Below are 27,251 nucleotides of genomic sequence, written 5' to 3'. Positions count from 1 at the left end.
AAAATCAAAATCCTGGCAGGAATTTATGTAGATGCCAAAAGTTGACTGGAAAATTTATATGAAAAAGGAAAGGAACTAAAAAATAGGCAAAACAATTTTGAAAAAGACAAATTTGGAGAATTCACACTGCCTTATTTCAAGACTTCCCATAAAACTACTGCAACTAATACAGTGTGGTATTTGTGAAAGCATACACGCTTAAGATAAGGTAACAGCACTGAGTGCCAGAATAGATTCATACAAACATGATCAACTGACTTTCACAGAGGTGGCAAAAGCAATCAAAAAGAGAACGGATTAATGATCTTTTCAACAAATGGTACTGGAAAAGCTGAAAAAGGAGAATTTTAATATTTTAGGTCTCTTTCTTCCCATTAAGCACCAAGAAGTATTTCAAACTGGAGAAATAAGTTTTCCTTTTTTATAAAGATAAATCTGATAATGTTGCAGATGGACTGGTATAGAGACTGGTGGGAAGAATTCTAGTGAGAAGTCTGTTGCAATAATCCCAGCAAGAGATGAGTTCTTGCAGATGAGGTAGTAAAGATAATTTAGTAAAGATAATTTCAAAGACCTAATGATAGTAAGGATTGGGTCAATGGTGATGATTTTAACTAAAAATAAGATAAGTTATCGCAAAGAATCTATTTTAAGACACATTTTAGAAAAGAAATTACAAAAAGTTTGTCCTAGGAATGTAAGGGAATATTATAATAGTAATCGCAAAGCACTCTGAATTGGGGTAGAGGAGTGTAAATCTTACTAGTATTAGTCACATCCATAAATGTCTTTGTCACACTGACTTTCCATTATGCTACTTTCCCTGTATAAGAAAACAGGAATTCTTTAGAAATATACTAGGAGATAGTTTTGCTAATAGAACATCATTGGTTTCCCTTTTAGTAGTTAAGGGTACTCTCAAGTCAAGAAAGAAGCTAAGAAGTACACCACAAAACAAGGTTTAACTCTTGAAACACCACTCTATTTATACAAAAGAGCGAGGCAGAGTATAGGCTATAAAAACCAGGCAAACTTGAGTTCAGATTCCAGCTCTGCCACTTCCTAGCTGTATAGACCCGGGCAATCCATTTATCCTGTTATACCATCTGTACATCGGCGGTAACAATTCGTATCTCCCCACCATTGCTACTAGTTACTTGTGCAAAGGTGGTAGCTATTTTATTGTTTTAAACATTTTTCCTTTGCATATTCCTTAACATAGTAACATTTATACTTGTCAACTATTTACATAAAGCAGTGCTTCTTCAAATAATTTCTCTAAATGTTACCTTAACTACAGAGTAAAGTAAAACACATACCTGAAGATTTGGACATATAGTCTGGAACCAGAGGAAAGCTTTATATTAATGTGCGTATCACATACAATATAACCATATTTAATAGTAAAATGTTAATCTTCAGGTAAAATCAGCATACCAAGAAAGTATGCCACTTTATACTACAATAAAGCCCTCATACAGTGCCTCGTATCTGCAAGCCACTTCAAAATGTCTGCCTCAGATTAAACAAGCCTGGACAGCATACCATGTGAGTTAGGTTGCATATGGTAAAAAGCCAAGATAAAAACAGAACTTCTCAACCTGAAGCCCCGAACTTTCCTACAGGCAAGGAACATTTTAAAAACTAAGTCAATTCCCTAAGATAGCTACCTATGCCATTTTTGCCCTGAAAATTAAATACTGAAGCAGACCTGCTTCAAATGAAGAAACCTTAAAACCCAGTCTTATAACCATAAAAATAATAGATAGCCATAATTATGTATCTAAATTTTAAAACTTTACCTGTCTTCTTTTTTTTATCAGAAGTAGCATCCAAAGTAGTTAAGGTAGCAGAGGTGCTTTTATGACTATCATGGCTGCATACTCCAGGATCATCTTCATCAGAAGAAAATGAAGATAAATGCTCTAAGTTTTTAAGTTCCCTAACTTTTTCTGATGGACCGTTAGACCCAGTGGCAGACACTAACGGTGTGGGTGTTGTAGAGGAAGTCTTTGGAAATGGCGGGGGACAAAATGTACGAACAACCTGGGTCCCTGGGCGTCTAGTCCTGTTAGGCATTCGTACAGCAAGAGTAGAAAACTGCTGCTTGGGCCCAGATTTCAGAAAATCTAAGAAAGAAGCAATAAATCCTGTTTTGACTTCTGGCTGTTTTTCCTCTACTTCTTTGATCTTCTGTCTCATTTTTTCTTGATGCTGATAAACATCATGACAGCCTTCGGAAGGAGTAGTATATGGCAAATACATATCTGTTCCCCTTGGATTCTGGCGTTTCCCTTGGGCAGGTCTTTTCGGCTGTTTCTGAATACTGTTATCTTCCTCTTTAGTTTGCCCTTTCCCTTTAGTTTTTTTCTTCGGAAGGTTAAAATGCATTAAATCTTGATGTTCTTCTTCAATCTTGACACTGACTGCCTCCCCAGGTTGGGCCATGGCCAACAGTGCAAGTGCACTCCTAGCTGGGTTCACGGACACACCACTGTCATCCCCAGCTAAGGTGAATTCACTCTCAGATGTAGCACTTTCTCCGCTTATACTTCTACTACTAGAAACAAATTCTTGGTTTCTATTATTACTTAATGAACTATCAATAGGAACTTCACAATCTTCTTCACATTCGTGATTGGTAGCAGACTGTTTCTTGAATGGGCCAGAACTTTGTTCCTGGACCTCATGATTTGGCCCAGCCACTGGTGAAGTGAGTTTAGGAGCTGTTTTTTGACCAGGTGTTTCAATGTGCTGTTGATCAAGAGTCATTTTTGACTGAAGGGTAGGCACTGGTGAAAGGTTTACTGTAACTTGACTTCCATTTAGAGCAATATCATTTAAATTCTGTGGCTTTCCTACTGTAGCTGTTAGAGAGTTAAAATCTGAATTCACATGCCTGACATCTAATGATTGCTGAAAATGAGATTTAGAATCACCATTTTCAACAGTCGGAATGGTTTCATTTGACGTTGACTTGGAAAAATCAGAAGGTGTAACCCCACAAGCTGCAGCTGTAGCTGCTAAGATATCATCTACATTTGACAAAATATTTCTTTCATCAGTGAGCAGCATTGCCTCTGGGAAACATATTGATCCAAGGGAAACAAAATGATTCTTTGAATCATGTTGATTTGCTTCACTAAAGTGGTCCTTTGCTGTTAGATGTTGTTGTAAAGGTTTTGAAGACTCAGAGAGATCCATTTTCATAATTTCAGAATTTTGAGCATGAAGTTGCTGCTGAGAATGATCACCGTTGCTCTGAATAATAGAACCATCCATTTGAAGAAAAGGATGTACTATTTGTTGAGGACTTGGAATGCGCTGTACATGTAAAGATGCCTTTACCTGTCCTAAACCTGCCTGAAGTATTGACTGTTGAAGAATCTGTAAATCACAGGCAGAATCTAGAAGGATCTGTGTATTAGGAAGAGATGCCTGATGGCCATGCCCTAAAGTATGATTTGGAATTTGAATCTGAGATGAGGCATTAATAATTTGATCATGCTGCTCCTGAACCTTGGCTTCATGAACTTTATGTATAAGAGAGTGCTGTTGGTTTAGGTCTTTTGTATCCGACCTTATTTGTGGAGTTTGCATTAAATCAGTTGCTTTTTTAATATCAAGGGTTGCTGTATTATTGACTTGGCCGATTTGTTGGTTAAGTTGTGTCACTGAATGAACCATACTTTCTTCTTTCTTTGAACCTTGTAGAGCAATTCCAGCAACTTGGTCTTCAAGATGGGAATTACTTCTGATAACACTCTGAGAATATCTTTCATCTGCCTTTGACACCTTGTAAGCTGATTCTTGAACATTAATTTCCCCATCAGATAGCCTTTGGGTTGATGACTCAAGAGATACCTGTAACTCTTGCATTGGAAAATCACCTTCTGGCTTTGAAGATGTATACACATTTGAGTCAAGTTTTCTTTCAGCGTAAGATTTTGGGTCAGGGGAAGATATGTTATTCTGTAGTGTCTGACAGTGAGTAGAGGATGTAAAAGATGATTGGATAGCAGGCAAAAACTTTTGAGACTGAGGAGATGATGACCCTTGAGCCTGAGCATTTTGGGAAGAATGCATAGAAATATAATTCTGGGTTGTGCTAGAATCTGGCAAACTCGGAACTTGAGAGGCAGAAGAATAAGAAAGAGAAGGAGCTGTTAATGTTAGGGACTGCCCTGATGCATAGTTTTCTGAAGGACTAACAACTGACAAAACTTGTGATTGAGATGAATAATTAACCTGTGTCTGGCTAACTGGTGACAGACCCTGAGAATGACCAGATGAGTAACTTTGAGACTGGCTAACTGAAGACAGATCTCTTGTTTGAGCAGGGTAATTCTCATTTGTAACTGAAGATAATACTTCTTGCTGATTAGAAGAATAATCAAGTGACTGATTTTCAGAAGTTATAGTCTGAGATGAGCCAGAAAAAGTCAATGTTTTATATAAGGATGGCAACTTTTCAACTTTGCTGGACCTATAAACCTGTGAATGAACAATAGATGGCACATTATGTGGCTGTACTAAACCATAATTTTGGGACTGACTAACTGATAAAAGGCTTGGTAGTTGTGCTGTAGAATAAATTTGTGCTTGGCCTGATACTACAGAACTCTGGTTGTGTAAAGGTTTGGAATAGCTTAGTGTTTGCACAGGAGGAATTACACTTTGAGGTGTTGGGGTCTTAGTTGATGTGAGTGGTTGTTTTGTAGAACAGCTTTTTACTTTTGTAGTGGAAGGAGGATACCCTGATGATGGAATTGCAGATGAATACGACTGAGCAAGTTCCACTGAGACCTGGGAGCTCTTCTGCTGCAATTCTCCACTGCTCACCTGAGTGGACTCTCCGACTGGGCTACAAGATAAAGATGACTGCCTGTTTGTTTCCTGAAAATTAACTACACTTGAGTTTGACAGATAACTATGTAAGGAATGCTGTGAACCAGTCAGTTGTGCCTGAATAGACTGGGTACCTGAAGGCCGCTGATGGTGTTTAATAACACTACATTCTCGAAGAAGAGCTCTTTCAATGGAAGCAGCAGAATTAGTAAAGAGAGTTGAACTGTAGGCTTGAGGAGTTTGCTGGGTTCCCCCAAGTGCTGAAGGCAACAAACTGAACTGAGGTTGTAAAAGATGGGGTGCAGACTCTTGAGCAGAGCGATATGTTGAGGACTGAGGTGGTATGCTGTTACTCAATACAGAACTGCCCAGGCGCTCAAATGCCAAAGCAGTTGGAACAGTTCCCTGGGAAGTTTTGATTTGTAGCAAAGGGTCATGAGGATTTAAAATTCCATTTGACGTAGTGTTAAAAGTTGAATCCTGAAGCACCAAAGGTGAGGTGGTAGCAAAGTTCCTATTGCTGAAAGTGGTGGGATGCTGATAAGCAGAGAGGGCAGAAGGCGGAAGTGTTCCAGTGGTTGGCAAAGGTCCAGTCACAAACAGCTCAGTTGCTGCTGGGGAATGCATACCTATGAAAAGAAAACATGAAGATCTTCATGCAATTACAGCACAATACTTAACATATATACACATATATATGTTTTCATAGTAGATACTTATATTAACAGCAACCCATCAAAATTTATGTAAGACTGAAAAATTCTACATGTAAATTCTGAAAACTACATTTCAAAATACTAGGTTTCTTAAAGCAAAAACAAAGTTACAGGTATCGGCAACTTATACATATAATTGTTATATAAAAATGAGCTTATATATAGTTAGATGAGGTCAATTAAGAAACTGGTAAAAATGTTCATAATCTCTAGTGATTAATTTACCCAATGCAAAAAACGAATGGAGAAGCTAAAATATTCTTTTTTCCTCCATTTTTTAATTTAATTATTGTTCAGTAACAGTTTTCTGTCTTTTACTTCCATCTCAGAAAAATATTCTTTAAAAAAAAATTTAAAAACCTGTTGCATTTCAAAGTTTTGACTTCCTATGAACAACTTCCAATAAATAGCAATAGATGCATGTTTATCATAAGAGGCTAATCCGAAATTAATAAAGTATTGTCAAGAAGAAATTGCTAACATTTCAGAACAGCATTCTAGACATATAAAAAGCTAAAGTAAAAAAGTGTACACCTTGTGATCCAAAAGTTTCAGTTCTAGAAATCTATCCTATGGAAATACAAGGGGAACCCAAAACCCCAGAATTATCTTCTGGAAGGCAAGCCCTTTGTAGTACAGGCTTCCCCACCTGGGTGAGTGTTCTAGGAACCCATCTGTATCAGTTTATCAGTGGACCAGCTGGCACTATTGTGAGAGGCTCCATTTGGCTCCAGCAAAAAAATTTTTTTAAAGACTCAACACATTTATACATTTCATGACGGGTGATTTACAAGCACACCTACCCACACTGTGCTGAGCATTTAGCAGTTTTTGACCAAAAACAGCATGACCCTCATTGCCCCACCCTCTCTACTCACCCGATCTTACCCTGAGTGTACTTTTGTTTTCCTAATAAAAAAATCCTCAAAGGGAAAATTTTGCTGATGTGGAAGAGGTCAAATAAACAAACAAATAAAGCACTAAAAGGCATCAAAATCAATGTGTTCAAAAACTGTTTTGGGCAGTGGAAAAAAAATGTCTTGATAGGTGTATTGCATCAAATGGAGAGTACTCTGAAGGTGACTAAAATTTAAACATATAAGAATAATTACACAATATTTTATACATAAATTCTGGGGTTTTTGAGGTGCTCCCTTATAAGTAGACCCAAAGACATCGAAAAAGATATTCATTATAGTTAGTGTACACAAAGTGGAAACAACCGAAATGTCCATCAAGATCAAATAAAGACGGCATATCCTAATAATATTGTTGGTATGAACATTAATTAGGTGGGTATGTATTTTGAGATACAAAGATATCAAAAGAGAGTAAGTACCAAACTGTTAAATCTGCTCTAAAAGAGTGGGACTGTTGTTAGAAATGATCACTTTCCATTTTATATACCCTTGTATTTTATTGTTTACATGCTTTTCAGTGAGCTTCCTTCCATTTAATTTTTTTTTCCCCAAGGGAAAACAGATTCTCTAGCCCTTTCAAAAACATTTTTTTCTCACTTCTTTCCATTAAATGTCAAAAAAGTATTACTACTACAAGGAATGAAAATACCTACTAACACTTAAAAGAATAAGTAACACTTATAATTAATGGTTAAAATAATATAACCACAGGAATAGAAAGTCTAACTGGATATGTGTAATATAAAACTATTTCAGGAAGCAAAATATGAAGCCGCTGTGTTTTTTAATATCCTGTATATTTCACACTAAAACATTAATTATCTCCTTGGAAGCAGAAAAAATGCAGAGGAATACTGAGAAGCTCTATGAATGTAATTTATATCAGAATAAAATATAATTTCCTATAGCTACCATTTACAAATATTTTGCCAAGTGTACTATGACATTTCTTATTCTTTAAATGAAACCTTAAAAATGAACCTTCCTGTCATCCTGCAAAAAAAGAAAATACATACCAATAATTATGGGTGAAAAACAGCTGAAAAAAATAAAATTTAAAAGTGCATATAAATGGACACAACATGGGGTAGGGCAAAAGTAGGTTTACAGTTATAATTATGTGAAAGTGTATCACTGTATTATTTATTAACTACCGTACTATTTTCCATGAACTGTAAACCTACTTTTTCCCCATTCTATATAATATCAGTTTATTAAGAGTTTTATTAAGTAGTGATTCAATCTTTTTGATTAAAGATAAGTTTACATAACTTTAATGATGAAATCAGTCCCATGATGGTTTTTTACCATGCCACCTACCTTGCCTACAGCCACTAAAATAAGTGAAATTTTATCTTTCACCAAAATAAAAAACTCCAAAAAAGAAATATATAAAGTGATGGATGTATAAATTAACTAGATGACGGGGAATTTTTTTCACAATGTAAATGTATATTAAATCATCATATCTTACAGTTTTATAGTCAATAAAGCTGAAATGCAAAAAATTAATCTTTACTCCTTTCAAGTATACAAGAACTACAATTGGCCCTTAACACAGGTTTGTACTGCATGGGTTCACTTATATGAGATTTTTTTTTAAAAGACTTTATTTCTTTTTAGAGAGTGAGAGGGAAAAAGAGAAGAGGAGAGAAAAATGCATATGCAAGAGATACATTGATTGACTGCCTCTTGTACACCCCCAACTGGGGACTTGGACCTCAATCCAGGCACGTGCCCTATTCTGGGAATCAAACCAGCAACCTTTCGGTTTGCAAGCCAGCACCTTATCTAGTGACCCACACCAGCCAAGGCTATGTAAGAATTTTTAAAATAAATACTGTTAGTGTATTTTCTCTTCCTTAAGATTTTCTTTAACAACATTTTCTCCAGCTTATTCTAAGAATACAGTACATAATATATATAACATATAACATGTGTTAATCAACTATGTTATTGGTAAGGTTTCCATTCAATAGTAGGCTACTTACTGGTTAAGTTTTAGGGGAGTCAAAAGTCATATGCAACACAGGGAATATAGTCAATATTGTCATAACTATATATGATACCAGGTGAGTACTAGTTATCTAGGGGATCACTTCACAAATTATATAAATGTGTAACCACTATACCGTACACCTGAGACTAATATAAAATAATGTCAACTGTAATTGAAAAAAAGTAAGTTACATTTCCTTAAAAAAAAAAAAGATGTGATATGTGAATTTTCAACTGTGCAGAAAGTCAACATGCCCCTAAACTCACATTTTTCAAGAGCCAACTGTATTTAAATTAACAGATGAAAATTTTACTTATGTTTATCTTTATAATTAATTATCCACCCTCTTCAACTTGTTGGTTTTTTATCTAAAAAACTGAAGTTGTAAAACTGAATTTCTGCTAATAACAATTTCTTGAATTTTGTCCACCTTTAAATTGTGAAAAGTTCCAGATTTCAAAGTTCACTGGAAAATCTAGAATTAACTTCCCTCTCAACGATATACTATAATGACAAGGCCATACAAAGTATATTTTTATAAGACTTAAAAATGCTGAAAACAAAGCGTCACCTGTCTGCCAGGATGGAGCCCTGAACTGTGGTAAGAGAGTAGTTCCTGAAGAAGCAGCCGGAGCTGTTCGAGATTCAACAGAAGAGAGAAAGTTCATTACTGAAGATTCTTTAGTGTTAGTGCTGGCACTGTTCACACCAGTATCGAATATTCCAGACGGACCTACATTTGAAGACAAAATATATCCCAAATTAAAAATATTGTTAATATATAAAATTACATTCCTGATTGTATTTTTTAAAAAACATCTCTGAAATTTGAAGGCAAAAGTTCTATACTATAACCCTCACCTGATTTATTTTGAAATAGCAAACAAATATTAATTTGACCAAGCATAGTTTTAATTTAAAATCTACAAAGATGCATGAAAAAAAATCTTCCAACTAATTAATTACATAGATATTCCTTATCAATAAAAGACGAAGCTTTTAATCTCACTTTCATTTTCAAGTTTCCCTTGGCACTGTTACATCCTGACACACATTCACACCCCAACACGTGAAAGCCGAGTTTTCTTCTTGTTCACTAAATGTACCCAGATTCGTGTATTTCACATAGAGTTTTTACCAGTTGGCTGAGCTGTGGTAGAATATCCAGGAGGCTGATGAGAGGCTGCAAAAGTCTGTCTCTGAAGGAGATTTGTTTCAGAGAGTGAGGGATGTCCTTCTTCATAGCTTAAACTAGAGGACAATAAAAATAAGTGACCAAAAATATATCACCCAAACATAAGATCAAATCAGTTCTAGAAAAAAATATTCTAGGAGAGCAATGATCAAAGTACAAGTTTTTGACTAAAATCCTGACCTATATAGACGAAGATATCAAAACAAACAGTCTCACAATACTGTCAAAACAGAAAAAATATATTGAAGATATACTAGGAAGAAAAATAATAAATAGTATTTTCCTTATTTCAACTTGTACCACCTGAGAGAAGTAAAACATGTTACAGTGGGAAAAGCAGTATCTTGGAAAACAAGAGAGCTGAATTCATTATCCAAGCTCAATCCCTGGTGTGATTTCAATAACTGACTCAATTACTGTCAGACTAATTTCCTCATCTGTATGAATAACAGACAAGATCATCTCTAAGGTCCCTCTAATTCTAACATTCTGTGGAATAGAAGATAATTCAAATAAATCGATCATTAATACTATTTTCCAAAAGCTCACCTAGAAAATTTCAAGCTTGTACATTTGGAGAGTCATTCAGAACAAGATGTTTTCTTCCCTTGATTTTTATTTTGAATATTTTAAACCCAGAGAAACTTAAAATAGTACAAGGAATAACCCATACACCTGTCTGTAACATTCAACAGTTAACATTTTGTTACATTTGTTTTATTTTTCTCTCTACACACACTTTTTTTTAAACAAAACCAGTTGAAAATAGTTTGGAGACATCACAATACTACATTCTTGATTCCTTTAATTGTATCTCCAATGGACAAGACATTCTCTTAATTAACCAATTATTAGACTTGAAGAACCTTAACACTGAGCCAACAATAGCATGTGCCCTAGCTTGGGTAGCTCAGTTGGTTAGAGCGTCGTCTCAATACACCAAAGTTGCTGGTACAATTTCTGGTCACAGCACATACAAGAAGCAACCAAATGCATAAGAAAGCGGAACAACAAATCAATGTCTGTCTGTCTGTCTCTCCCACCCCTTCCTCTGTCTCTCTAAAATCAATAAATTTAAAAAAATTTAAATAACATGCAGTACAGAGGTCCTATTCCAATCCCCTCAATTATCATGTAATTTTTTTCAATATAGGATCCAATCAAATTCAAGAATTACATTTGGTTCTGTCTCTTTAAATTTAGAACAGTTGCCCTCAGATCCTAGATCCCCTTTGTCTTGATTTCATGACAGACTTCTTGCATTATAGGCTATCCCAAATTCTGGGTCGGTCTGATCCTTACATCATGGTAAGTACAGTGATGTTCTGAGCTTACTGCATACATGAGGATGCTCACAGTGTCAGTTTGTCTCATTATGGGCGATGCTAAACTGAACGGTACTGTCAGATCTCTCCATGTAATTTTTTACCTCCTTGGAAATTAATATGCAATTTTGAGGTAATATTTTAACACTTGATTCCAACTTATAAATACCTTGATCCCAACAGCCAATGATTTTAGATATCATCCACTCAAGATCTTTAATTATTGTACTGGAAATTGGAAATGGTAGGTTTCCAATTATATCATTGTTTCAATATGTAAAAGCATTCTTCTGTAAAATAAAAAAATGAGCCTTTTCCCCTCTTATTGTGTGTATTATATACTGTACTTCTATTTTTTAATGTTTTTTTAGGAATGTATATATATTATACTTTCAAAAGATATATTACTGTAGATTCTTGATGTTCAATTTGCCCCTTTGGTCCTGTCTTCTTTTGATACGTCCTCCTTGGTGTTCAAAACACATTCTTCTAGCACATGATGTTTCAAGATCACCTTTTTATTTTCCCTGTACAAGACCTGAAATCAACCATTTCTACCAGCCCTTTTTTGGGGCAATGGCATTTAGAAACCAAGATCTAAGTGTAAAGTATGTTCAATGCCCAAGGTGTCATTCATTGCTTCTAGGCTCTTTTGGTGGATGAAGCTAGGAAAATAATTGTCTTTATAAATACTGGAGTTAATACTGACAACTCTAATTCATATCCAATATAGTACTCCTCATCTTCCATCATTTCACCGGTATATCTCCCTCTTCCTAAAGTTACACTCCTAGTTCATAACTACTTCAACATATTTACTCATTAGCTCTATTTGAAAATAATGTAACACAATCTCTGCCAAAAACAAATCCACTAAGTAAAGATCAGTATTTGTTCACAGTGCTTTCTGTCCCAAGATTATCCCAAGTGTATACATTTAGAACACTGATTCAAAAGTACTGTGTAATTCTTTGTTACAGCTACCTTATTAATTAGATACAGGAATTAGATTTTGTTTCTGTTTGAAGATTCAATTTTAGGATTATTCTAAAATTTTTTTAACTTTAAAGATAAATTTTATTAAGGTATAATTTATACACAATAAAAGTACACCCATTTTAAGTATACTTAAATGTTCAATGTGTACACATTTTTAAATAAATGTACACACCAGTATAATCAAAATACCTACCAACTTGCAGAACATTTCCAACACAACAAAAGGTTTATCTTGCCCTTTGGCAGTCAGTTTCTTTTTCATCTCATCTCCAGAAAGCCACTAAGTCTAATGTCACTAAAACTTAGGCTTGTCTGGTTTAGAAGTTCATATAAATGGAATTATAGTCTGTACTCATAGCTGGCTCTTTTCACTTAGCAGGTTGAGATAAATCCGTATTGTTGTATACATGAGGTAGTTCTTTCCTTTCCAGTGAGTTGTATGACTATGTGACAGCATGTTTACCTAGTCGCCTGGTGGACATTTGGGTTGTTTTCAGTTAGGGGCTACTTTGAATAAACCTATTGTGAACATTTGTATACAAGTCTGTTGTGGACATATGTTTTCATTTCCCTAAATTACATATTTGGAGTAGAATTACAGGGTGAGAAAATAGGTGCGTGTACTGTTTTACATTACCATCAACAATGAATGAACATTCCTTTTGCTTTATATCCTTGTGACGATTTGATCTTTTTCAGTTTTCTTAAATTTACCTATTCTAGGTAGGTATAGTGGCATCTCCTTGTAGTTTAATTTGCATTTCCCTAATAACAAATGATGAGAAGCATCTTTTTATATGTTTATAAACTATTCTTTTAGCTTCTCTTAGCAATGTCTGTTCAAATATTTGCCCTTAAAAAAAGACAAAAATGTGTGACCCTGGCTCGGGTGCTCAGTGGGTTGGAGTGTCATCCAGTACACCAAAAGGTCTCCAGTTTGATTCCCAGTTGAGGCATGTACAAGAAGGCAACCAGTCAATGTTTCTCTCGCATATGTCTGTCTTTCTGTCTGTCTCCCTAAAATCAATGAAAAAAGTGTCCTCGGGTGAGAATTAAAAGGTATTTTTTTCCTGGAAAAAAATGCCTCAAGACATGGCCTGTTTCTCATTCCCATATGTGAGCCACTGTAAAATCTCCTTTGAATAAATGTACATCTATTTAATATAGGACCATGATGACATGGCTCTCTACCTAGCCCCCAAGGCCTAGATGAGTGGTAGGGAGAGAGTGAAGATTTTTACTGTCCTCCTACATACTCTAAACATTACAGGAGCTAAGGTCTAAAGAGGAAGGAGCCAAGGAATGAGCGACAACAAATGCTTCAGTCTTCTTCCCAGCCTAGCATAAAACTTTAATCTCCCATTCTCTCCCCTTACGCTGACAGCAGAGTATAAATTCAATCTTAGTAAGAAGGGGCAGAATTTGGCATGGGGAAGTACCTTCCTTCAGGAGCTGTCACTTAAATTCTTTTTAAAAACTGACTGACATTTTCCTTAGAAATAAGACAAACCAATAGAGATAATGATTCAGTTACCACTCTTTACCTTTTTTATTCTGAGTCTGAACATTCTTTCACTAAACTTTCCTGATTTTAATCTAAGTTATTTAACGAAGAAAATAAAGTTTTAAGGCAGACGAGAAAGCTGACACAAAAAACTGTCAGCTGACACAAAATTGTCATTTATGATGACAGTTTTTGCAATGAAGATGGTATATGATCATATGATGGTATATGCCGTGCCTGGTGTGGCTCAGTGGCCTGGGAGTTGTACTGCAAACGGAAAGGCTGCCACTTTGATTCCTGGTCAGGGCTCTTGCCTAGGTTGTAGGTCAGGTCCCTAGTTATGGGACTCACAAGAGGCAACTGACTGAGGTTTCTCTCACACATCAATGTTCCTCGCCGTCGCTTTCTCCCTCTCTTCCCCCTCTCTAAAAACAAATAAAATCTTCTGCCCTGGCTGGTGTATCTCAGTGGATTGAGTGTGGGCCTGCGAACCAAATGATAGTGGTTCGATTCCCAGTCAGGGCACATATCTGGGTTGCAGACCAGTTCCCAGCAGGGGACACACGAGAAGCAACCATACATTGATATTTCTCTCCCTCTCTCCTTCCCTTCCTCTCTAAAGATAAATTAATAAACTCTTTAATAAATACTTTATTAAAAAATTTACAAATTCTGCTCCTTGCATAAGATACTTTTATGTTCATAATACGTAAGAGATAAAACACACTCCAAATTTAAAAATCAGTTAGCAAAAGTTCCACGAAATATGTTAAATTCCAACAAACAAGCCAGAACTTGCACACAAGTCACAAGTTATTTAAGAATTGAATGGATGATTTTGCCTTTAAGTAGTAATATCACTCTTTTCTGTGTTAAAGAATTTGGCCACCCAGTCAGGGCACATGCCTGGGTTGCAGGCCAGTTCCCAGCAAGGGATTCATGAGAGGCAACCACACATTGATGTTTCTCTCCTTCTCTCCTTCCTTTCCCCTCTAAAAGATAAATAAATAAAATCTTAAAAAAAAAAAGAATTTGGCCACTGGAAAAAATACAATCTAATATAATAACAAAATTCTCTTTAGTTTTTGGAAATATTGTTTCCTTCTTACATATATCAACTCTTCATAGTTGGAAAGGATAAGAACCCTAGATTAGAAATCAGGAGGCCTCGATTCCAGTCCTGATTCTACAAATAACGTTTCAAGACTTTCAGCAAAGTACTTATCTTTTATAGTGTTAGTTTTCCTATTTATGAAATCTAATGTTCTTTGTATTTCTAATATTCTGAGTTAAGCTAAATATTTTTGCTTCATTTATCACACAGTATTCTTTAGTATAAAGTCTGTCTTTAAAACTGCATTGACATAAACACCGGGTTCACTCAGTTAACCGTGTTCACAACTCTAGCATATCTGTCCCACTCATACCTTAATGTTATTTTAAATACTCATGGTATAAGAATTACAAACAAAACTTGAAGCATAAGAATAATCAGGACTTATTAAAGGATTATTTATCATAAATTTGAAAAAATAAACCATGAAACACCTATGTAAAAGCACAGGATTTGCAAATAGGCCACAGGACTCGAATCCAGTTCTGTTCTTTACAAATTCTGCAACTTGAGGCTAACCACATATTTTTCCTGTCTGTTTCCTCAACTTTAAAATATGGGTAGTAAGAACACCCATGTTCATAAGGTTGTTGTGAGAATACATGATAAAGCATATATTTAGCATTTTGCAAAATACTGTGTTTGGCACATCATTTTCAATCAATGCTATTATTATATCTAATGGTGAGGTCTGCATTTATATGACTGACATTTACTGACTGCCAAATATTATGCTAAGCACTAGAAGGTAGAAAAATAAAATAAGTAAATAAACATAACACATCAATAACATTACCTCTAAGAAATGATACCTGAGTATTTGGAAGAGGAGAATTATCCAAGGAAAGAAACAAAGAGCATTCAAGAAGAGAATACCATATATAAAAACCGGAAAAATGTGATATGTGAGTAGACCTGTGCACAATTCTGCATAGTTCTATTGAGGGATGGGGATGAGTCAGACAGAGGCCAGATTATAGAAAATTTATGTCAAAAATAAGATTCGCATTTTTATCTTCAAAGGAATCAAGAGCCTGTAAAGAGTTTTAATCAGCTAAAGTATTAAAATTTTATTTTAAAAGAATGGGTTTTTTTGCCCTGGCCAGTGTAGCTCAGTGGATTGAGCATGGGCCTGTAAAGCAGAGGGTCACTGGTTCAATTCCCAGTTGGGGCCCATGCCTGGGTTGTGGGCTGGGTCCCAGTGGGGGACACGTGGGAGGCAGGTGCGCATTGATGTTCTTCTCCCGCTCTTTCTCCTTCCCTTCCCCTCTCTCTAAAAATAAATAAATAAAATATTTTTTAAAAAGAATGGTTTTTAAACAGGGGTGCTCATGAGCATCATCTGGTGGGGTTTTCACACTCCGTACTCCCCATTCTCACTTCTGGCGGTTATGTATTTGTAATTCTGACACGGGCACCTACTGAAAAAGCTCTTCAGACAATTCTGCCTGAATTGTCTTCAGACAATTCTATATTGGTGGTAGAGAATCCCTCTCGTAGAAGGATAGTCTGATAAGTGGTATGAAGAACAACAGAGTGTCTGAAGGCAAGAAGGCCAACATCCTACCATAGAAATAAGGTAAGCCATTTTAAGGACAGAAAAGTAGCAACGGTTAGCTATTTGAGAACTCTTAAACAGAATTGGCAAACATGGCCAACAAATAGTTGTGGGGGAAGATGGAGAAATCATGAATGACAGGAAACTGCCCATAAGGCTGAACAAATATTTTAGAGTTTGACTTGGGATGCCTTAAATTTGAGGTGAGGTGTTCATAGACAGTGAGAAATACTCAAAAGAGCACTAATGAACATTCCTATTTAAAACTCAGGAAAAGAAATTTAAGTGGGAAATAATGATATTTCTGAGTCATGGAACTAGGTGACATGGCCAAAAGTGCCTTACATGAGAAATGGGTTGAGAACAGAAGCTACGGGGACACTACTTTTGGAAGACACAGTGATTGACAAGTCTCCACAAAAAGGAAACACTAAGTTGAGGAAGTGAAGAGGGTTATACGAAGGCCTGACATGGGAAAGAGTTTGCTCCATAGGGAAGCTGAAGAGAGATCATGTTTTGAGTGTTCTGAGAGAAGAGAAAGTAGCAGGGAGATTCATCCACCTGAAGAGGCAGTAGGCAAAAGGCAGACAATAAGGAGTTTCGATTGTATTCCAAGTGCAACAGAAAACAATTGAAGGGTTTTTGTTTTTTCAATCCTCACTGGAGGATATGTTTATTAACTTTAGAAGGAGACAAAGGCAGGGGGAGAGAAACATCAATCAGTTGCCTCCCGTAAATGCCTCAACAAATAAGTGAACATACAGCCTAGGCATGTGACCAGACCCAAAATCGAACCCACAACCTTTAGGTGTATGGGATGACACTCCAACCAACTGAATCATCTGGCCAGGGCAAAACTGAAGGTTTTTAAAGCAAGGGTTGTGACTAAATACACTTTTAAAAGGTGGTTCTAGCTGCTACATGCTACATTTCCATCAGTTCCCACACTAAAATCGAAAGCAAAGGGAATCCTAAAATCAAATACACCTTTCAGTGTCATAACTACTGCCCCCTCATATTCACATTACTACCCAAGTAGCTCCATATATAACTAAAAATTACTTAAAAATTAATGTTAAGGGACGCAGAGTTTAATAAACTTGGCTACCAACTGCTGAGTAATTCTACAGCAATGTCTTAGTTTAAAAAATAGTGAAAATAACACGGTTGTTGATGATAAAGACACTTCCCTTCCCTTAAACCTGACTTTGCATAAAATCGTGGGAAGAGAGAAACCTACATGTTAAAAATGGTGAACTCCTCAGAATATTAATAGCAATAATAAAAAAACAAGTCTGAGTCTTGAAGGCGTAAACTAAAACCCTCACACACTGCTGGTGTTAACGTAAAACAGTGTAGTCACTTTAGAAAACAAGTTTGGTAGTTCCTGCAATGTTAAACACAGATTTACATGACCCAGCAATTCCACTCCTAGGTGTCTACCCAAGGAAAATGAATCATGTGTTCAAACAAACACTTTTATACGAATGTTCACAGCATTTGCGTAAGATTGCTACCTTTCTTTTGAACAAAGATAAAATTTTCAGATTCAATTTCCCCATCCCCAATATTTCCCTTTAACCTTTCTTTTAAAAGAAATACATCTGTCAAAGCAGCATTAGTTACAAGAGCCAGGAGGTAAAAACACACCCGAATGTCCATGCACTTGTAAATGAACAAAATGAGCTGTATCTATACAACTGAGAATTATTCCAATGTAAGTACTTACATGTACTGACACATGCTACCACATACATGAATGTCAAAAGCATCATGCTTAGTCAAAGCCAAACACATTTTTTATGACTTCACTTATATGAAATATCCAGAAAAGGCAAATCTGTAGAGACAGAATACTGACTAATGGTTGCCTAGAGCTAGGGGTGAGAATGGTAACTACAAATGGGAATGAGGTTTCTTTTGGGGACAATGAAAACATTTGAAGATTAGATTGTGTCGGTAAGTGATGTAAAGACAAAAAAATCACTGAATTATACAGTTAATATGAATGTTACAGTGTGTAAAATGAATCTCAATAAAGCTGTTAATTTTTTTCTAAAATGCAGGAATAGTGAAACAGGGTGGATTTGATCTAAAAGGACCTGGGCAAGTTAAAGCTGCTCTGGGCCTTAATTTGCTCGTTTTTAAGACTAGTTCAGAACAAAGTAACTTCCTACGCTACTGGTAGGTTCCTCGGAAGGCCTGAGGGCAGAAGAGAGAACTGTACTGTTTGTCCATTCCCTCCTTCTAACTCAGGTGCGGTTCGAGTCCCGCCACATCCCTCCACAAATACAGCTCGCTCTGGGCTCCAGTAGGGATTTCTCCTCACAGAACCACTGAAGGTGGCTTCCCAAGGCCTGTACTCACTTACTGTCCCCATATCCCTCCTCTTTGGCCTCCCAACTATAAAATCGAACCCTTCATTAAAATGGCTTCATATGAACCATCCAGTGCAATCATGTTTTATGCAGGACTCCAAGTGATAATTGGGGTACCGGAGGTACACCTGGTACTTTGCAATAATAATTGCTAAATCAAGTATGATTTCTTGAGGTAAGTTTAACTATTATATACATCATTAATGATCTTTACCAAAAAATCCTACTTCATTTTATACACAAACAATACAATTATTCTGGTTCAACAGAAGGTGTTTCTGTTTTCCCTAGAAAGTAAAATGAAGACTAGTTATGTTATTTCCTGCCTAATGAACTGGTAGAGAATATTCACCTATCATTCCATTCCAAACATTTTCCACAACAGAGAGATTTTGGCATTTGTAGTAGATGTCAAGGAAAGAACAATGCCAAAGTCAAGGCTACTTACAGTTCCCATCTATTCTGTCAGGAAATAAATGAAATATGATGGGCATGGGTGTATGCTTGGCTATATCCATGATAACGAGAGTCACCAAAGTCTGAATTGGACACAACTCCAAAACCCTATTTATTCATCATCTTCCTTTTTATTTCTGTCATCACTTGTATGTATTATTGACACTTCCTTTGAACAAAGATAACATCTTTAGGTCCAACTTTTCTCATCTCCAATATTTTTCTTTAGCACCTTTCTTTTAAAAGTAATATATCTGTCAAAGCAAGTTATTTTTTGATTCAAATGGCTACAGTGTATAGACTACCTATAATGTCCAGTCATTAACTTGTTCACTCAAAAGGTGGACAAAAATGGTCATGTGAGTCCTGGATGGTTCTCTCTCATTTCAGGTTTTGAAAGAATTATTAAAAATAAACTAAAATAGCCCTGTCTGATGTGGCTCAGTGGACTGAGTGCTGGCCTGCAAACCAAAGGGTGACCCTCAGGGCACATGCCTCGGTTGCTGGCCAGGTCCCCAGTGGGGGTCACGTGAGAAGCAACCATNTTTTTGATTCAAATGGCTACAGTGTATAGACTACCTATAATGTCCAGTCATTAACTTGTTCACTCAAAAGGTGGACAAAAATGGTCATGTGAGTCCTGGATGGTTCTCTCTCATTTCAGGTTTTGAAAGAATTATTAAAAATAAACTAAAATAGCCCTGTCTGATGTGACTCAGTGGATTGCGTGCTGGCCTGCAAACCAAAGGGTGACCCTCAGGGCACATGCCTGGGTTGCTGGCCAGGTCCCCAGTGGGGGTCACGTGAGAAGCAACCATACATTGATGTTTCTCTCCTCTCTTCCTCCCCCCCTTCCCTTCTCTGAAAATAAATAAAATATTTAAAAAATAAATTAATATACAGCTGGTTATTTCTTACAAGTTTATATTTCCATAATTCAAATGTATGGATGCCATGTTTTATTTTAGCTTCTGCAATGCATCATCTTATTGTTTTAGTCTTTCCCCTAACAAATTAAATTTCTTCCCTGTTAAGAAACTAGTAGAGCTGAATTTTTACATCACAGTTTTGTTCACTATTATTGATTAGCATGGTCTAGGATTTCTGGCACTTGGTAATGAAAGACTATCAAAAGATGCATATTTATCAGTTTTCACATTTGTGCACTATATTTTTAAAATATTTTATTTACTCATTTATTTTTAGAACAGGGAAAGGGAGAGAAAAAGAGAAGGAGAGAAAAAGAAGAGGGAGAGAAAGGCAAATGTGAAAAAAACATCTATCGGTTGCCTCTCATCCCAAACAGGGGCACCAAATCTGCAGCCCAGGCATGAGCCCCGACTGGGATTCAAACCAGTCATCTTTTGCTTTGCAGGACGACACCCAACCAACTGAGCTACACCGACCAGTCCAGGATGTGCACTAGATTTATAAACAAACAAACGTGTATACATATTTAGTTTAATATAAAAACTTAATGACATTTCAGAATAGAGAAAAAGATTTTCTGGTGAAATAAAAATCCAAAATTATAATATTCATTTTGATACTCACTACACTATTTCTTCTTTCTCTAGAGATTTTAATTAAAATTACTCAGAAATTTTTCACCCCCAAAGACTTATAATAAAACCACTAGTAATTTGTACAATCATAATTGTACTATATTACTTATACTTCAGATAGCAAAGCAGGTACTTATAGATCAAAAATAACATATATGGTTATGTTAAAAAAAAACTTTAAGTCTTTACCTTTCAGAGACATATTATGGTTGAAAAATACATATGTGGCCTGAAATTTGCTTTGAAATAATCCAAAGCAAATCCAAAGTAGAGAGAAATTAGGTGGAAGATACACATGAAACAAGACTGACCATGTGCTGAAATTGCTGAAGCTGGCTAAAGGACACATAGGAATTCATTACACCATTCTCTCTACATGTGTTTGGCTTGTAATTTTCCATAATACAAATGTTGTTATTGTTCATAGTACAGAAAAACAACTTCTAAGTAGGGTAATTCATGTTCTGGATTTCTGGTTCACAACAATGGTTAATGTGGAGGAAATGATAATGAATATTAGAGATAAGGTATATATTTTGAAACAATAGTTTTAATAGTTCATAAAACATTATGCAAGTGTCATAATTTGCAAGCTTACCCTTAAAATTTCTTAATAAACATGTCTGTTAAGTGTGAATAACAGACATACTCCAAAATATACTTTGAGGATGATGTTAAAATAATACTATAATTATTGATGATATAATATGATAATAAAATGATGATGATAATAAAGGGTTCACAATAAAATCAAGATTAGCTGGTATATTACATTAGCTTCAAATAGCAAGTTTGTAATGGTCATTTCCAATGCTACATTAAAACACAACTTAGAAGTTGAGACTTAAAAGCAATTTGAATCAGTATGATGAAGATCAGATTGAGCCCAAACTTGCTCTTGTTTAAAAATAATATATCTTTAATAAAGTTAAACAAAGATATTAGCCAGTAGTAAAAGACAATTTGCTTTATTCTGAGGTTTGGTTTTGTTGAGCCACACAGTTCTCCTTAAATAGCACCCTCCCAAACGGTCTACCCCTTTTATTTTGCATTATTCCACTAAATCCTTTGTGATTCTGACTAAATCTAATTCTGAGTTAAACAGTTTTATGTCTGGTTAAGTGAGGACAGTACCAGCTGCTTTGTACTACAATAATATTCATCTTGCAGTCTGCTCAAATGTGAGAAATGTTTTAAAATGTGAAGCCATCTAATTTAAGCAGATTCAAGCAAAGTATTTTAGGTAATTCACATTTTTGTGTTTGCTACCCTTCACTGGGTCAGACAAATCTTCTCTGGAAGTATTTAAAATAGGATCAGTGATCACACACTACTGAAATGAGAATGATAGCATTAAGTCATATGAAAATTTCATTATTTTACGCTTAGTTACACCCCATAAATGGGTAGAGCCCTACCATAGGACTAACTTACATGGTCATGATTCCTAAACAACATTAAACTTCTGGAGGCCAAAATTAAATATTAGACAATACATCAAAAGAGAGTATACTCCATCATAAAATATATTCTTTATTAAATCAATATTTACTGAACACTTACTATAAAACAAATACTTTTATAATACACAAATAGATAAAAACAAACAGTTTGAATTGAACTGTCAAGCAACACCCAAGTTAATGGACAGGAACCAACAATAAACAAGAGCAGACAAATACTTAATATCAAGGGTTGGTAAGTGCTATGAAGAAACTTAAAGCAGGGGCCCTGGCCAAGTAACTCAGTTGGTTGGACTGTTGTCTCCATACGCCAAGGTTGCATCTTCACCTGGTTAGGGCACATACAACAATTGACCGATGAGTGCATAAGTGGAACAACAAATCAGTGTTCTGTCTCGCTCTCCATTTCTCTCTCTCTAAAATCAACAAACTTTTAAAAATATGCTTTTTTAAAGAAACTTAAAGCAGGGTATTGGGCTATACAGTAATGAGGGTAGGTAGGGTAAACGGATACCTTTTCATTGAGGGTATTAAAGGGAGACTCTCCAACAATGTGACATTATGAACTGAATGAAGTGTGGAAGAAGGCCATGCAGAGTATCGAGGGAAGAGCAGTCCTTAGAGGAAGCAGCCCCCAAAACCCTGAGATAAGAGCTTTTTGGCTGCTGTTAAAAAAAATTGTTTCGCCCTGACCAGGCAGCTCAGTTGGTTGGAGCGTCATCCCACATACCAAAAGGTTGCAGGTTTGATTCTGGTTAGGGTGTATACAGGAAGCAACCAATTGATGTTTCTTTCTCTTTCTCCCTCCCTCCCTCCCAACATGGGTCCCGTTTCTCTGGACTAATACAACTTCCTTCTTGTCTGGTCTAATGAATTGCCTTTCATTTGGTATCTTCTTTTCTAACTCTGCCAATTCTAACACATTCTGTACTTGATTGCCAAATTACTACTAAAACATTTTCGTATTCATATTATCATCATCATCCTTCTCCAATACCTTTCAAAACTCCCAATTGGCTGTAGAAATTAAACTGCATGGCCTGCCCTCAAAACCCCTTCTACTACTAATCCATTGTGGTAGTGGTACTCTGGTGACCAATGGAGCATAGCTTTGTGTAGTCTCCCTCCCATAACTCTGCACTGGAACCAGTAGACTGTGGTAGAAGTGATGCTGTGCCAGTCCAAGAACCAGTCCTTGACAGGTGTAACAGATTCCACTTCCTCCCTCTTTAGAACACTTGCGCTCAGAAGCTTTCTCTAATCCCTTATTCCATTTATGAAATATTAACAGTAATTTTAATCAATGTATATGAAGTATAACTGACAAAGTCTTCCATGATTCCACTGAACTTAACGTAATTTTTCCCCTCTAACTCTCCAAAGCATTTCTGTACCTCTTAAAAAGGAACAAAGCCCTGGCCAGTGTGGATCCGTTGGTTGGAGTGCCTGCTATATACCAATAGGTGGAGGGTTCCATTTCCAGTCAGGGCATGTTTGGGAGGCAACCAATCAATGTTTGTCTTCCACATTGATTATTCTCTCTTTCAAATCAAAAACAAATAAAAAAACAAATATTGGTTTTTTTTAAAACAAATATTGCCCTGGCCAGGTAGCTCAGTTGGTTAGTGTCATCCTGATATACCAAGATTGTAGGTTCGATCCCAGTCAGGGCATGTACAAGAATCAACCAATGAATGCATAGCTAAATGGAAAAACAAATCAGTGTTCTCTCTCTTTATCTAAAATCAATAAATAAAACAATTTAAAAGACAAATATTTTGCTCAGTAGTATAGTTATTTTATTCATTCACTGCATGTTTAATGGACACTTACAGTGTGCCAAACATTATTTTAAGTGCTGACAATAAAGCCAGTATTTTATACGCTATTCTACATACTATTCCGTATGTTGGACACTGTTTTAAACATTGTTCCAAGTTACCTCACTTAATCCTCACCATGCTTTCCCCCATCAACTCACGAAAATGTTCCATTTCAGGATCAAGCAGACAGAAAATAGGATGTTAGATGGCATGCCAGTAACAACTGAATGTCATTACCATCTGTTAGCTTCTAAATAGGTTACTAGAAACAAGGTGACAGACAAGCTAATTCTTTATGGATAAAGTACCCATATTACATCATCATAACTAGTACTCATTTGTACCTTCAAGAAGAAACTGCCACAAAGAGAAACAAAAACATTTCAACTGATACCCAAATTATGAAAAAGCTCTTTAAAATGTTATAAAAATATGAATGGCCTAGTAAAAAGTGCAGAATACTGAAAGACTTACAGGGCGTATTTCAGATTCAGTATTTTCTCTATAACTGAAATGAAAGAGGGCATTGCAAGGTTTGAGGAATAAAATGAAGTACAATTAAGAAGTGTGTGTAGCCCTGTACAGATGGCCTGATCCTAACACAAGATGTTAACAAAGCGAGTTGGCGGGGGAGGGGGAAAGCCTGCATTTTCTCTACTATAATTTTGCTGACCCCCATCCTCCAAAATATTTTTTAGGCAGGGGGACTTAGCACTGAGGGATCAGTAACTTCCAATAAACAGAAAATAAAGTCCTTTTAGATTATGTGTTCCAAATGAATCTACTTACTGTTTTCAAATGTGTTTGGGAAGTCATTCTTGGTTATTTTGATAAATAACATTTGGAAAATATGACAAGTAGATTTTAGTTTCTTGCCTCAGAAGTATTCTGCTAAAAGAAATAACAGAAGTAACTAAGTAGCATTTGTTGCATTTAGCTAATAAGACATTTTTTTCATTTAAAACATAAAAAACGCTGCCAAATACCTATCATTGCTGTTCACACAAGAGAAAGTAGTTTTAATTTGTAAATTGTCGTTTTCAATGCAAAAGCTACTTGAAAAACGATAGTCAAATTACCACCCAAAAATAATAACGGGAAAGGTGCCAAACATCTTTCATAAAACTCTTTATAATGTTGCTTAATTGTATATAATGAAAAATCATGACTATTTCTGAAAGGTTTCAGTATTTAAGTATTTACTTCCAAATTGGCACATCACATTTTTTAAAAATTCCAGGTCTTTTAAACAAAGGACCTAAATTTTTCTAAAGAAGCTTATTTCCCTTTTCTTGAACCACATTTTTCTGATTTTCAGTCATCCCAAGATACTAAGACAAAGACCAGCTGATTTCCCACCTATTTTCCAAATCACGAACGTGTAACTTTTACAAAGACAAAGATAACCTAGAACACTGTAATATATAAAGAAAAAAAGAAGTTCAATTCTGTGGTGACAATAATGAAAAAATCTGATGAGATAAAGCCAAGAGGCTTCCTGTTGGTAGTTGAGGATGAAGTCATTAGCAGCCCAGGATTACCCGGTCCTTGAATCAGAAGCTGCACCTACCTACCAGATTCAGCATTGTTAAGCAGAGGTGGCTTTAAAACACCCCGCTCAGGAATCATCCAAACCAGACCACGCCTTCCAGTTATCATTCAAACGACCGTTTCACAAAGTGGAACTACTCCACATTTCCCGCGAACTTAATACCGAGTAAGAGTCAACATTTTTGATTCCCTCGGTCATGCAGGAGAAATGAACTCTTGAACCCCGTGCTCCATAATGAACCAGGGCTCCAGGAAGCCGGGATGAAGAAGCATGTTTCTATTATTCAATTTTTAAGGCCTTCACTGACACCCCCCAATTTCTTCCCAACTTTTAGATACCCCAAGACACAGAGGGCAAAGAAAGATTCCTTACTTCCTGCTGTTGTTGAAAGGAAAGGAAACCAAAGAGTAACTTTGAACGCGTGGAAAAAAAATAGCTTAATCTTGGCCACCACTACAAACATATGTCACTCAGCCCGCAGCAGGGTTCGCGCGCCACCGGGACCCCTCCCGGACCCCACAGCCCAGGGGTTCTCCCGCAGTCTAGCTCTCCTGGGTCCCCCAAAGTCAGCGACGCGGCTCCGAGTCTCTTCCTCTCTCGCCTCCCCCTCCCTCACCCTGCCAGGGCCCCCAAGACCACATTGTCGATTCCAATACAATGGAATGTCAATGCCCCCAACTCTTCGGAGCTCCCCTCGCCCCCCAGAGGCACTCGCGGGTCTCCGAGATAGCCGAGTTCAGCCACGAACCCAAACTTCACCATGTGAGTGCTCAGAACCCGGGAGGTGAAGGACACCCACGACTCCCGCCCAGCCCTCCCTTTTACCTACAGTCCCGGCTCAGTCCCAGGAGCGAATACCGCACTGGGCGTCCCTACCCACCCCCAGACAACCGCAAAGGAATCTTCAATCGCCTCTCCCGCGGGCGGCGAGGGCCGAAAGAGGAGTCTTCCCGCGCCCGGCCCGGACCCCTGGGCGGTGCTGCACCGGGGCGAAGGCCCCAAACGCATCCCCGGCCTTGCCTGGCCCACTACGACCTCGCTGCCCACCCTCCCTACCTGGCCTTGAGGTTGGGGCTGGTGCTGCTGCTGGTACCGCTGGTACTGGCGGCGGCCGCGGCTCCGGGTTCGTAGGCCCAGGCGGAGGCGGGGGGTTGTGGGGCTGCGTTGGCGGCGGTGGCTGCGGCCGGGGCAGTGGGGGGCGCGGGCGGCGGCGGCGGCGGGTCCGTAAAGCCGGAGGTCGCGTAGTTCCTGTCCATCGCGGGGGTTGCGTAGAGAGGGCGGGTAGCACTGGGGGCTCCTCTAAGGCCCTAAGTGAAGGGGGGACGGGAAGGGGGAGGGGCGGGGGAGGAAGAGGAGGAGGCGGCGGCGGAGGGAGCTGCCCCCCTCACATGGCCCCGGCCGGCGAGCGGGCAGAGGGCGCGCTGGTTAGTCTGTGCCTGGGAATCTTGGGCCACGACACGCGGCGAGGCCCCAGCTGGGCGTCAGGGAAGCGGCACCATCCGCGGCCCCGACTCCCGGCGACGGCGGCGGCTTCGCCCCATGTTGGTGGATTTCCCAGGATGCACTTCCCGCCCCCTCCGCCCCGCCCCCCCCTCCCCAGCACTTGCAGCTCGCGGACCAAGAGGGCGGCCCACGAGGCCTCCGCCACCACCGGCAGCGTTTGGCCGGCCCGCTAGGGCAGTGAAGGCTCCAGGCCTCCCCAACCCAGACTGCTCCGAGGACCCACAGGGGCGCCCGTCTGTCGTAGCCTGCGGGCCGCGGACTTTCCGCTGTCGGCGGCTCCAAGGGTGGCTATCTGCTTGTCGCGCCCCGCATGGGAAGGGGCAGCGCCTCTGG

The 27,251-nt window shown here is 37.7% G+C and overlaps 1 protein-coding gene across 3 annotated transcripts in view; it reads right to left on the bottom strand.

Moving 5' to 3' along the window:
- The window catches only part of QSER1 (glutamine and serine rich 1), a 67,914-nt gene extending 40,939 nt beyond the window's left edge, over nucleotides 1–26,975 (bottom strand). The window contains exons 1-5 of one of the 3 annotated variants that reach the window (XM_037040462.1): nucleotides 26,472–26,560; nucleotides 24,653–24,751; nucleotides 9,622–9,734; nucleotides 9,055–9,216; nucleotides 1,803–5,477 (exon numbers count right to left, since the gene is read on the bottom strand). In XM_037040462.1, the coding sequence (XP_036896357.1) occupies nucleotides 1,803–5,477; nucleotides 9,055–9,151 (3,772 nt within the window). In that variant the 5' untranslated portion in view covers nucleotides 9,152–9,216; nucleotides 9,622–9,734; nucleotides 24,653–24,751; nucleotides 26,472–26,560. Of the gene's footprint in view, nucleotides 1–1,802; nucleotides 5,478–9,054; nucleotides 9,217–9,621; nucleotides 9,735–24,652; nucleotides 24,755–26,471 lie in introns of all 3 variants that reach the window. The other 2 variants (XM_037040461.1, XM_037040460.1) reach the window with 2 other exon arrangements.
- Nucleotides 26,976–27,251: the final 276 nt, after the last annotated feature.

The sequence above is a fragment of the Sturnira hondurensis genome, unplaced genomic scaffold, assembly GCF_014824575.4.
Source record: "Sturnira hondurensis isolate 20B ecotype Veracruz unplaced genomic scaffold, ASM1482457v3 Scaffold0002638, whole genome shotgun sequence".
Lineage (NCBI taxonomy): Eukaryota > Metazoa > Chordata > Mammalia > Chiroptera > Phyllostomidae > Sturnira > Sturnira hondurensis.
This window is presented reverse-complemented; position numbering and strand designations above follow the sequence as displayed.